The sequence below is a fragment of the Phoca vitulina genome, unplaced genomic scaffold (assembly GCF_004348235.1).
Source record: "Phoca vitulina isolate PV1807 unplaced genomic scaffold, GSC_HSeal_1.0 scaffold40, whole genome shotgun sequence".
NCBI lineage: Eukaryota > Metazoa > Chordata > Mammalia > Carnivora > Phocidae > Phoca > Phoca vitulina.
In genome coordinates this window covers 15,219,050-15,231,362 of record NW_022589743.1, presented here as the reverse complement: position 1 = coordinate 15,231,362, position 12,313 = coordinate 15,219,050, and the positions used below count along the sequence as shown (strand labels likewise).

General features: G+C 40.0%; 1 protein-coding gene across 9 annotated transcripts in view; it reads left to right on the top strand.

The window, feature by feature from the left end:
• The window catches only part of ACACA (acetyl-CoA carboxylase alpha), a 279,886-nt gene that overhangs the window by 206,560 nt on the left and 61,013 nt on the right, over positions 1-12,313 (top strand). For all 9 annotated transcript variants that reach the window (XM_032428663.1, XM_032428660.1, XM_032428658.1 and 6 more), the window contains 2 exons: positions 4,703-4,823; positions 5,395-5,505. In XM_032428663.1, coding sequence (XP_032284554.1) covers positions 4,703-4,823; positions 5,395-5,505 — 232 coding nt within the window. The remainder of the gene's footprint in view (positions 1-4,702; positions 4,824-5,394; positions 5,506-12,313) is intronic.

The following is a 12,313-nucleotide window of genomic DNA, read 5'->3' as shown; positions in this document are numbered from 1 at the left end:
TTTATTGTTATGTTAATCCCCATACATTACATCATTAGTTTTAGATATAGTGTTCCATGATTCATTGTTTGTGCATAACACCCAGTGCTCCATGCAGAACGTGCCCTCCTCAATACCCATCACCAGGCTAACCCATCCTCCCACCCCCCTCCCCTCTAGAACCCTCAGTTTGTTTTTCAGAGTCCATCGTCTCTCATGGTTCTTCTCCCCCTCCGATTTTCCCCCCTTCATTCTTCCCCTCCTGCTACATTCTTCTTCTTCTTTTTTCTTTCTTAACATATATTGCATTATTTGTTTCAGAGGTACAGATCTGAGATTCAACAGTCTTGCACAATTCACAGCGCTTACCAGAACACATACCCTCCCCAGTGTCCATCACCCAGTCACCCCATCCCTCCCACCCCACCCCCCACTCCAGCAACCCTCAGTTTGTTTCCTGAGATTAAGAATTCCTCATATCAGTGAGGTCATATGATACATGTCTTTCTCTGTTTGTCAAGAGTCGGACTCTTAACCAACTGAGCCACCCAGGTGCCCCAAGAGATCACAATTATTAATGTATATTATATTCTTGCTGTCTTTTCTGTATATATATGCCTTCTTTCTACATAATCAGAATCATAATAGAAAAACTCTTTTGTAATTTGTTCTTTTCACTAAAAACTATTTTGGGGGAAATTTTGTATATTCTTAAAATATTATATGAGAATATGATATTTAATGGCTTCATAGTAATTTATCATAATAAATATTTTGTTTTGAACATTCAGACTATTTGCACTATTTACTGCTATATTCCTGGGCTAAATGTTTTTTTTATAAAAACTTTTAGGAATACCTTTCATTATTCCCTTTGGGCTAATTTCTAAAAGTGGAATTACTGGCCAAAAATATGTCTATTTTAAAGATATTTTTGATAAATTCAAATTGCCCTCCCAAGATCTGCACTCCCAGCAGCAATATGTGATAGTATGGTCTTCCCCTTTAATTTTTCTCCACCCTTGCCAATATTGATTATTGTCAATTAATAAAAGAAGATTAAAGCAGCAATTATTTTAACTGGTACTTTTGAATACTAGTGAGGTTGAACATTTTTACAGTCTATCTGCAAGTATTTTCCAGATTGCTAATCAACTACTCCAATACCATTTATTGAATAATGCATGCTTTCCTCACTTTTATAATAATTTCAACTCAATTACTAGGCTTTGTATTGGTTTTTGTGCTGTCTGTTCTTGAGCTTATGCCACATTATTTTAACTATTCTAATGGGGCAGATTTCCCCACATTCTTAATTTTTTCCCCCATGTTTTATTAGCTATTTTTATCTTTTTATATTAGATTCATTTTTTTAATTACCAAAAACTTTCCATAATGATTTGATTCAAGTTACATTTATAAATTAATTTAGGAAGATCTGACATCTTCATAATATTAACTCTTCCCAGCAAGAAACATGGAACATGCTTTTCCATTTATTCAGGTGCATCTTTTAAAGTCTTGTGATTTTCTTCATATAGGTTATGCCAGAAGTTCCCAGTCTTTCTTGATTCATAACACCCTTGCTGTCTCAGTAATGTTTTCATAGCACCTTTGGGCTAAAAGTTATACCCAATATTTCTGTTTGTTAAGTAGTCAGACCCAAACAACTTCATAAGTATTTATACTCTAACAGTAATTATTTGGGAATTATCATACACATAAATGGAAAGGTTTTTTTTTTTATTTTTAAATAATTACAATTAAGCAATTAAGTAATTTTACTTACTAATGGGATACCTCCATCTATACGAAATCTCAAGACTTAGATTCAGCTTGGATGTCGCCACCCTTGTTTCTTGTTCTGCACTGATTTTTGTACAGAACTTGTTTTTTGTTTTTTTGTTTTTTGTTTTTTTTTTAAAGATTTTATTTATTTATTTGACAGAGAGAGACACAGCGAGAGAGGGAATACAAGCAGGGGAAATGGGAGAGGGAGAAGCAGGCTTCCCGTGGAGCAGGGAGCCCGATGCGGGGCTCGATCCCAGGACCCTGGGATCACGACCTGAGCCGAAGGCAGACGCTTAACGACTGAGCCACCCAGGCGCCCCTGTTTTTTGTTTTTTTGTTGTTGTTTTTTTTCCACAGAAACTGAAAACCCAGCTTTGCAAAGATAGGACATTGTCAAAAGGAATGTAGTATTATCTAATGTTTAATTATGAACTACCTAAATCTAGTAGTTCATGTGGAATCCAACAGATGTTCCATATCAGAGTGTTTCCTCTCAGATATTTAAAATATCCCACAGTGCCCCTCGCAGTTCACCGTGACACCAGAGGCACCGTGTGGGTATAAGGGATTTTTGTCATTTTTTAAATGTTTATTCCTAAATATTTTTCTTGCTATTCTGAATGGGATTCCCCCTCCCCATATATTTTTTAACACTTTATTACTGATATTTTTAAAAGCTATTGATTTTGTGGGGCGCCTGGGTGGCTCAGTCAGTTAAACATCTGCCTTCAGCTCAGGTCATGATCCCGGGGTCCCAGGATCAAGCCCTGCATTGGGCTCGCCATCAGCAGGGAGTCTGCTTCTCCCTCTACCCTCCCCCGTCTCGTGCTCTCTCTCTCTCTCAAATAAATAAATAAAATCTATTTTTTAAAAAAAAGCTATTGATTTTGTATATGTGCTGCCGAAGCAAGCACGCTATTGATTTTGCATATTGCTTTTCTTAAAGCAAAACATTTTTCTTCTCTCAGCTACAGTTTCCTCATCTGTAAAATGAAGATCAAGTAAATTAATATATGTAAAGTCCTTAGCACAGCACTGAGTACATAGTAAGCAGTCAAAAATCCTGGCCACTATTATCTGTAATAATGGAGAGGATATTACCTACTATACTGGATTGCTGTGAGGATCAAAAATCATATGTATTTATGAATGTGTTTTGTTAATTGTATTACACTACACAAAGATTTTTATTACAAATAACATAAAATTTAGTACTACTTCAAACAAAGATAGTCTTAATGTTAGAAGACTCAGATCATAGAGCAGAAAATGGGAAATTTGTATTCTTTTTCATGTAATACAAAGGGAGAAGATGTCACTTAACAAGTCATGAATACTGAAGCGGTATGTAGTCCTTAGGAGGGAAAAGATCTGCTTTGCAGGGAAGGCTGACTGGACCTATGAGTGTTCGTGACTACATGGCATGTGAGCCTTCCAGAAAGGACACATTAAGCCCCCCTCCAATTACTGTGGCCCATTAACCCCTTAAGGGAGATTAGCTTTGCCTGCAACATAACTCTAGAATTTAGAGCCTAGATGCAGAGCAAAAGGAAGAATTGGAGAACTCCTGGGAGAGGCTAAAAATAGAAAGGCAAGGGAATCTGGGAAGCAAAGATGCAAAGCCAGAGACCAAGGGCAAGGACAAAGGGAAGGAATTGGTGGAAGGTTAGAAGTAAAGAAAGAAGGGAACAGAGAAATATGAGGGCAAAAAAGTAGTTTAAGAGCCACCATCAGCCTGGTAAATCTAAATAAATGGGATATTTATTTATTATTTCAGTGTATTAAACCATGCCCAGTGCCAAGCTTTCTGGGTACACACAGAACAGTAAATAATACACGCCCATCTCTACTTCCAACTTTGTATTTTTCCTTTCTTTTATTAGTTGCATTCCCCATCTCCCACTTCCCATTATCAGCTATCACTCCTAAATTCCCTGCCAAGAAGATGAGTGGCTCCCACTGGATCCACAGGATGCTTTCTGGACAACTTGGCCAGTATTTCACTTCCACACACATTCCATTTGCCCCTCCAGAACACTAGAGCCAGGACCGCTCCTGTAGGCACGTGATATTTACGAAAGAGCGGGAATGGGCATGTACTATTTTGATCTTACCCTTAGTCCTGTCTTGGAAAGAGAAAGGATTTTTTTTTTTTTTTTTTTTTTAAAGATTTTATTTATTTATTTGAGAGAGAGAGAATGAGAGAGAGAGAACACATGAGAGGGGATAGGGTCAGAGGACGAAGCAGACTCCCTGCCGAGCAGGGAGCCCGATGCGGGACTTGATCCAGGGACTCCAGGATCATGACCTGAGCCGAAGGCAGTCGCTTAACCAACTGAGCCACCCAGGCGCCCCAAGAGAAAGGATTTTTTGACTTGAGAAATTGGGCTGAGCATTCTCACTCGGCCTCTGAATTTTTTTTTTTTTTATTCCTTTGTCACATTTATCTAAAATTGTTGACTTAATGGCTGTTGCTGATTATAGAGAGATCTACATTGACCCCACTTTTAAGAAACTTGTCCTAGAAAGTAAGAGAGGGCATCTAAAATCGGAGCGCCATATATGTGTCAAGCCCTTTCTTTGTTGCTTTAATTTAACTCTCATGTCAACCCTTAGAGGTAGACATTATCTCCATTTTGCAGAAGTTACTATTATCCCCAGAGTTACATGGCTGCATGTGTCAGAGCAGGGATTTAAGCCTGTCTACTTCATTTCAGAGTTTCCTCTTTCTGCTATACTATATTGCTTCCAGCAAAAACAGGCACCAAGCTAAGGAGGAAAGATAAATGAATGAAAAGTATAAGAGTATAGAGCACTGGCTTTAAATGAGCTTTCAGGATGCTTTTAGCAGCCTTTTAATGGTGATTGTTATTTTAATGGATTGTTACTCTTGGGTTTAACCTTTATAATTTGGCATGGCTGTATCCAATAGGTACAAGATAACTGATATTATTGGAAAGGAAGAGGGACTTGGAGCAGAGAACCTTCGAGGCTCTGGAATGATTGCTGGTGAATCCTCATTGGCCTATGATGAGATCATCACCATCAGCCTGGTAAATCTAAATGGAATATAACATTTTTGAAGAACTGACTGTGTGACTAGGAGTTATTTTTGTCCCATCTCTGTATTCAGTCCCAAATGAGAACATTTCTTAAAAATTATATATCTACAATTTGATTTTAACTGTGCATGATAATGTAAATAATTTAATTTCCCAGATAAGCCTAGCGCCTCATTTTAGCCTTTAGTTTAACTTATTTCTCTAAACAGAGCTGTAACAGCTTGAATTTCTTTTTGTACTACTTTCCTTGTTCTTACCTCTAGTGTAGATGCCAAGCATCTGTGAAACAGGCAAAAGTATAAGAGAAGTAAAGGGCCTGTGAACCTTTAAGTGTCTAATACTTGAATCATTCAGCGATTTCTGTACCTTTTCTTTGACCAGGGAATTGTGGGACTTAATATTATTAATCAAACTTCGCAGAAAGCAATATTTTTTTCTGTTAATGTGGATTTTATACATCTGTGCCTTGGTTCTTACACTTTGGAAAGAACATAAATATGTGACATGTAGAATTTATTCTCTCTCTCTCTCTCTTTTTTTTTTTAATTTATTCTTTTTGAAGGTTACATGCCGGGCCATTGGGATTGGGGCTTACCTTGTCCGGCTGGGACAGAGAACCATCCAGGTTGAAAATTCTCACTTAATTCTGACCGGAGCTGGGGCCCTCAATAAAGTAAGTTTCTAGGGTCTGGGAGAAGTATGTGAAGCTGTTTGAAGATGATTCTGAATTCTTAATTCAAGACCCTGATTAAGGAGAAGCCATTCAGGCCATGCCTCCCTCAGTCTATTTCCCTCTCCCTCCATCTTTCCTGCCCATCGCCTTGCTTACCTATTCATTCATTCATTTGTTGTATTCAACAAATATTTTGAGGACCTACTATGTGCCAGGCACTGTTCCAAGAAGCCCTGTGGATATGTTCATGAACAAACCATATAGAAGCCTTGCTCTGAAGGATTTACATTCTAGTGTCTTTCTAGAAAGACAGAATTAATTGAATGCTTTTTTTTTCTGCCCTCCTTCCCTTTCTCTCATTTATGAATAAGTGAAGAGATCTATTCCCAGATGCAGAGCTGTCTCTGAAACATCTTCTGAACGTGTTGACAATATCAAGTTTTAATGTTCTGAGAAATTTGTAAATGTACCTCTTAAAAAGGACACTTAACGGTGGTCCCTTGTACATAGAGGAAGTAATTGGTAAACATTGAATGGAGAGATGGGTGGACAGATGCATGGATGGATTGCTGGCAAAGAGTATGACAAAGATTTATCATCCCTTTAAAAGAAATTCTTGTGCAAGATGCCTGGGTTGCTCAGTCGATTGGGTGTCTGACTCTTCATTTCGGTTCAGGTCATGATCTCGGGGTTGTGGGATCAAGCCCTGCGTCAGGCTCAGTGCTCAGTGGGGAGTCTGCTTGAGGTTTCTCTCTCTCCCTCTGCCTCTACCCCTCTCCACCGTGCTCACCCTCTCTCTTTCTCTCTCTCTCTCAAATAAATCCTTAAAAAAGAAAGAAAGGAAGAAATTCTGTGCCTTTTCAATCTGAGCTCATAGGGGCTTTTCCAAAGGGGAAAAAAAAAAAACAGTTGTTGAGGTCACTGCTTGGAAGAGTGAAAACTATCTAAGAATACCTGGATATACAAAAAATGACGTAGTTCTGACTTCTCTGCAGACATAGGAAAATGATTTTCTCTCCAGAGCCAGGAATATGTAATAGTCTGGGACTGGCTGGCTGACCTTGTGCTACTCATATAACCTCTCAGCTCCTCCGCTTTCTTTGTCAAAGGGGGATAATAATTTACAAGCTTAAATGATGTGGTGGAGATCAAATGGGAAAACATAAGTAAAAGTACCTAGCACCTGGCGTAAAGTGTTGGTCCTCATTACAACTTCAGTTCCCTTTTCTTCTCTCTTACATGATTTGGTGATTTATCTTGAGTTATATGCACACTGAATTGTATCAGATACTGGGTTTACTAAACTTGCACAAACTTTATCAAGCCTTGACTTTCCAGTGTAAGGATAGGAATCAAGTGTTCTGTTACCTCGTTTTTTAAAAGTTGATACATCCATTGGTCCAATTAGCTTTTGGAGTTGTCAGAAATGAGGAGAATCGTTTGATGTGATCAGTTTGCTCTCTACATTCATATAAGGTCTATATCCTTCTCTGGGCTTGCTTTTCCCTCCAAGGAAAGGCAAAGCAGTGCTAACAATGGCAAACTTGGATACCCCGCTCCCTTTTTGGAAAGTGGCTTAGAAATAAAGATTGTGAACTGCCACTACTGAAGGAGACTATTGCAGTGGGAGAAACTGCTGAGTCTTAATTTTTTTTAAGTTGCTCTTTCGGATACCTTCTTAGGACGAGCTATTGATGAATGTTGAAAGAATTGTAGGTGCAGTTATCTGTAAGGGTGCAATTTAAAGAAGACACCTATATTCCTATTATGTTCCCATACCTGGACAAAGAGCTAATTTCTGAAATGTATTTCATTACATTTTCTTATTTTCTCCCTAATAACATGTTATACACAAAGAATAATACAAAAATACAATAATACAGTAATACAAAAAGCAAAGGTGTTGTTGCTGGGGGTTTTTGTTTGGTTGGTTTTTGTTTTTTGCCTAGAAACTTGCTAGTTGAATTTCATTTGTGCCATAAAGAAAGCATTAGGGAATTTTTCTTAAAATCTGGTTGAATTGTTCTGATCAGATTTATTATGTTCCCCCTCTTCCTAGCCTACAGGGCTGCTTGTTGAAGGAGAAGTGTAGTTGTAGGGGAAAAGACGAGGAATGCTGTAGCTGTAACTTACCAAACAATGCTCCTTTCCAGAAGGACATGATCATTTGTAGCTGAAGGGAGTGATCAAGTTATAGAGGTTACCTAATCCTGCTCTGCCTGCTTCACTGTCTTCACGTCAGTGCCTCTTAAGTACACAGACATGTTGTTGGAAGACACCCGATTTCATGCAAATTCATTCAGAATGTCCTGTGTGCCCCTTCGCCTATCCAGTATGAAAAAGGACACTTATATGGAAGCTGCACGCTTAGATTGCTTCCTCCGACTCACTCCTTTTGCGTGTTCTGTCTTTGTGTATAGTGGTGTCTTTCGACATCTCTGTTTGCCTTTCTTTCTGTAGGAATCTGTCTCTATGGGTGTGTGCAGGTCACTTTGAGTGCGAGTCTCTTCCTGGGTGAGTGCTGGTCTCTCTGTCTCTTTGTGTCTGTATCTTGCTTCTAGATCCCTCTCTTTCTCTGTGTGCCTCCCTGAGTATCCATGTGTGAGGAAGTCTTTGTGTGTGTCTGAAAACACTGTAGAGCCTCCTTAAGCCTGGACCATTTTGTTCGGGTATGTGTGTACCTGTGCAAACTGGAAATGTAGGTGGTATATGCAAGCTTTGAGACTGTAAACATTTGACCCCCACCTTTTTGAGTCTTCATCCTTTATGTTAAACATGGGGGTGAAGAATAGGAAGGGAGGGGGTGTGCAGAGGTTGTAGGAAAAAAGAAATCTGTGTGTGCAAGTGCCGATCCCGTTGACCCCTTTGAAAATTGAAATAATGATAATGCGCGTCTCCTGACTGCATCAAAGTATCAGCACATCAAGAGCCAGGAGGCATGAAATGCAAATGATAAAGTGAAAGCAGATGGATTGTGCATGATCGCCTGATGCCCAATGAATTTTAAAAGGTGCCGGTTTGCAAGGGGGGGGTTGGGTGGGGGGTGGGGGGGGGGGGACTGAAATAAACACGTTATCCCTGCAATTTTTTTTTGTTCTTGACGCTCACTCCTGACAATATTTTTTCACACTTGAGTGAACACCCACTCCATCTCTCTCTCCCTTTCTCCCTCTCTTTTTCTCTCTCTCTTTCTCTCTCCTCTCCAACCCCCCCCCCCCCCCCACCTCTTACACGTCTCAGGTCATGTCGCTGCAGCTCCGGTGGAAATAATAAGATATAAACCACGAGGTTGTTATTTGCATAGAAATAGCATGGAGCCCCAGGCAGCAAGGGAGAAGGACACAGAGATCATTTGTCTAAAATTTTAATGAAAAGTTTTGCTGAGGCAGAGATTTTTTGAAACTTTCTTTCTCCCTGCTTTTCTCCTCCCCTCCCCACCCCACCCCCACACCCCATCACTGATTTGACTTAACATGGTTCAATTTGAAGAGAAAGGGTTGACGCACCACATATCATACTCCTGTAATACAGCAACATGTAAATTGTTTGTTCCTTTAATAGATACGAAGCTGGAGAGACACACATTCCCAACTTAATACATTGCATGTATGCGTCAAGCTTTTATGGCCACACTCCATCTCACTGCACACGTGATGTTGCCTGTCGTTAGCCGACCTGTTTTTAATTAGTTTAGACCTTTCTACCTTTTGCTTCCAAAGACTCCTACTTTTTGAAGGTTTTCTTTTTGTAGCCAACAGTAGTAACCTGCAAATAAAATATAAATATTCTAGCGGTTTCCTGTTTACTTTCAGTGGTCTTACCGTACATTTACACATTTTATTCATGGGCACCATCCTTTGCCACTGTGTCTTTTGTTCCAAAACCAGAAAGTGCTTCCCGCATTTGTATTTTTGTCCCTTTCCCCTTATTATCTCAGTATTTGTATCATCTCTTTCCGTGTCTATCTTGCTCTTGGTTACCCGTAGTTATTTGTAAAACATTCAGAATATTACCAAGTTGAGAAATGCAGTATCTGGGTTTTCTTAAGTGCTGCAGAAGCAGATTTGCTATGTGAACTAAGGCAGTGGGCTGGTGATTAGAAGCAGTTTGGATGACTTTATTTGAAACTTAAATCAAGAACATCAGTCCAGCTCCTTTCGACCTTCTGGGGTGAGCTAGTGGTGTCAGGGCCATTTTACAGATGGGAAGACTAAAACAGAGGTAAAGCGATTTGGTTCCATTGGCAGAGACTAAATCATCATGAGAACATGAATTTCCATGTCCCCTAAGTTTCATTCAAGATGGGCTCAGTTCCCTGTGCTTAGTGTCCACAAGGCCTGAGAAGAGAAGATGGTCTGGTCATTTTCCTTTTTGTGCAAATGTCATGAGCATGACGACGTAATTAAGAGAAACTTCCAAGGGTCTGCTATGTCATGTCACCCAAGGTAGAAGACCATAGGTTCCTAGCTCTACAAACTATAGGCTGTAGGTGGCAGATGGCTCAGAATTCCTCACTGAGTGGTAAGGCAGACCTGATGGATGCGACAAACTACCCTGCTTGAAGGGTGTCATGTTAGCCTGGCAAAGACAGCAACATATGTGCTCAGGGAACTGGTAAGATGGGCCCTTAAGGGGCTGGGACAGTTTTTGTATAGCCATAAACTCCTAAGTCAAGGCGCCACTGGATATATCCAGGAACTTTCAGATTTACTTCCCGCACCCCACTCTCTGTTTCTACACAATATCTTTAACATGACATTTGGTGGTAGGTAGGCTCAAAGGACTAGTGTTGTAAGGGAACACTGATGTAAACGAGAGCTGCTAGTTCTCAGTCCATCCCCCAGACTTGGTGAGGTATACACAGAGAAATCAGAATTTGCGATTTATAGCCTGTCCTAATCGTCTGTGGAGGTAGGCATGTGCAGTGGCTGCAATAGATGGATTATAGATTCGTTCAGGAGTTGATATGTGACATTTTAAAGCTTCTCCTTTAGGGGAAAAAAAATCCCATAATCTCATCTCCCTTACCCCTGTTTCTACTGCATCTGCCAGGAAGAAAGAGATTATATGGTGGTGTGGCTAGGCTATATATGTCAGGCCTGTAGGGCCCTAGTTCTAATGTTGCTTTTGAGACTTGATAGGAGTCCTTCTCTGGATCTCAGTTTCCAAACATATTTTTCTGTATCTGTGCAATATGAAATGTGAAGTTGTTGCTCACTTAGTTGGATACAGTATCAGAGTTCCTCCCACGAGCTCCTAGGACCAGGGACCTGTACTGTATATTCTCTGTACTCCCCCATGACTCTGTGACACACAACATGAGAGAGTCATGGAGGCTCAAGAAGGGAAGGAGAGAGGGGCGCCTGGCTGGCTCAGTCGGTAGAGCATGTGACTGTTGGTCTTGGGGTCATGAGTTTGAGCCCCACATTGGGTATAAAGATTACTTAAAAAAATAATAAATCTTTTTTTTTTTTTTTTTTTAAAGGAGGGATAATTTAGCTCTTGCCGTGAGTCAGCATTGTAACTTTCACATAACTTAAAGAGCTGGAATGGTTAAGAGCGTGGACACTAGAGCCAAACTACCTGGGTTTAATTCCTGGCTCTGCCACCTACTAGTTGTATGACCTTGGGGCAATTTTTTTTACCTTTTCTGGGTTACAGTTGTATTAACTGTTAAATGAGGATAATAATAGTACCTGTTTACCAGGTCTTGTGAGGATTAAATGAGTTAATATAGGTAAATCACTGACACCGTTTTAGTGTTCCCTAAGATGAATATAGAGTCCTATCTCATTGCAACTCATGATCCAGGCCCTGGAAAGGAAATACAAACACAACATTCTCTATACTTTCTGATCCTTTGAGGGCAAAAATTCCTTTAAGAAAATGTTAGATGTCAGTCCTCGCCATGGCAGTACATTCATGAATTGACTTTCCCAATAGATGTTATCTGAAGACAATCACCGCACTTTGGAAAGCCGTTAACGTCAGAGGCACCGTGTTCAGTCCTTATAGGGTAGTATATGTGTCAGTCATCTGTCTACAGGAGTCCCCAAGGACTTGTTGATACAATAGCCCATAATTACTCTAAGGATCAGACCAGCAATTTGCATTTTTAAAAGTCCCTAACTACCTATTTTCACAATAGACAGTCCCTGTACTCTGGAAGCTCCAGATGGGATCGCTTTCCTTTTTAAAGAAGGCATTTGAGCTTCCTTTCTGAGTAAGCCTCACTTTAGTATTATGAATGAGTTCTCAGAAAGGATTGCAATGGGCACATCTCCTTAGTTTTTAAGCCCTATTCCCCCATATCTCCAACACACACACACACACACACACACACACACACACACACACACACAGAGCACATGGGCAAACCTGGCCCCGTTTTGGGGATGGTTTTATGTTTCATTTGATGTTCCTCAGGTTTGGTAGTTTCTCAGGGTGTTGTTTCGTGTTTCACCTTGGTTCCTCAGATATGTTTGAGTCCATTAGTGAGTCATTGTGATCTCCCCTCAGCCTGATCCTCTGGTTTGGAGATCTTGCAGGCTAGAATTTCCCTTCAGAGCTCCATTAGAGACATTGCCTCTGACCAAGAGAGCCCTGTGTAGGTATGGTGGCTTGGAGACTATTGACTTGGGAGAACCTCAAATAAGTATCAATACTGAACTTTTAGATGAAGTGAAAGCTCTGAGACCCTGCCTGAGGCATTAAATACAGACTCAGGAATTACTGTGTTTGACAGCCTCTTAAAATTTGCTCAAACTTCTTGAAGTTACAAAACCTTTAGATTAAAAAAAAAAAAAAA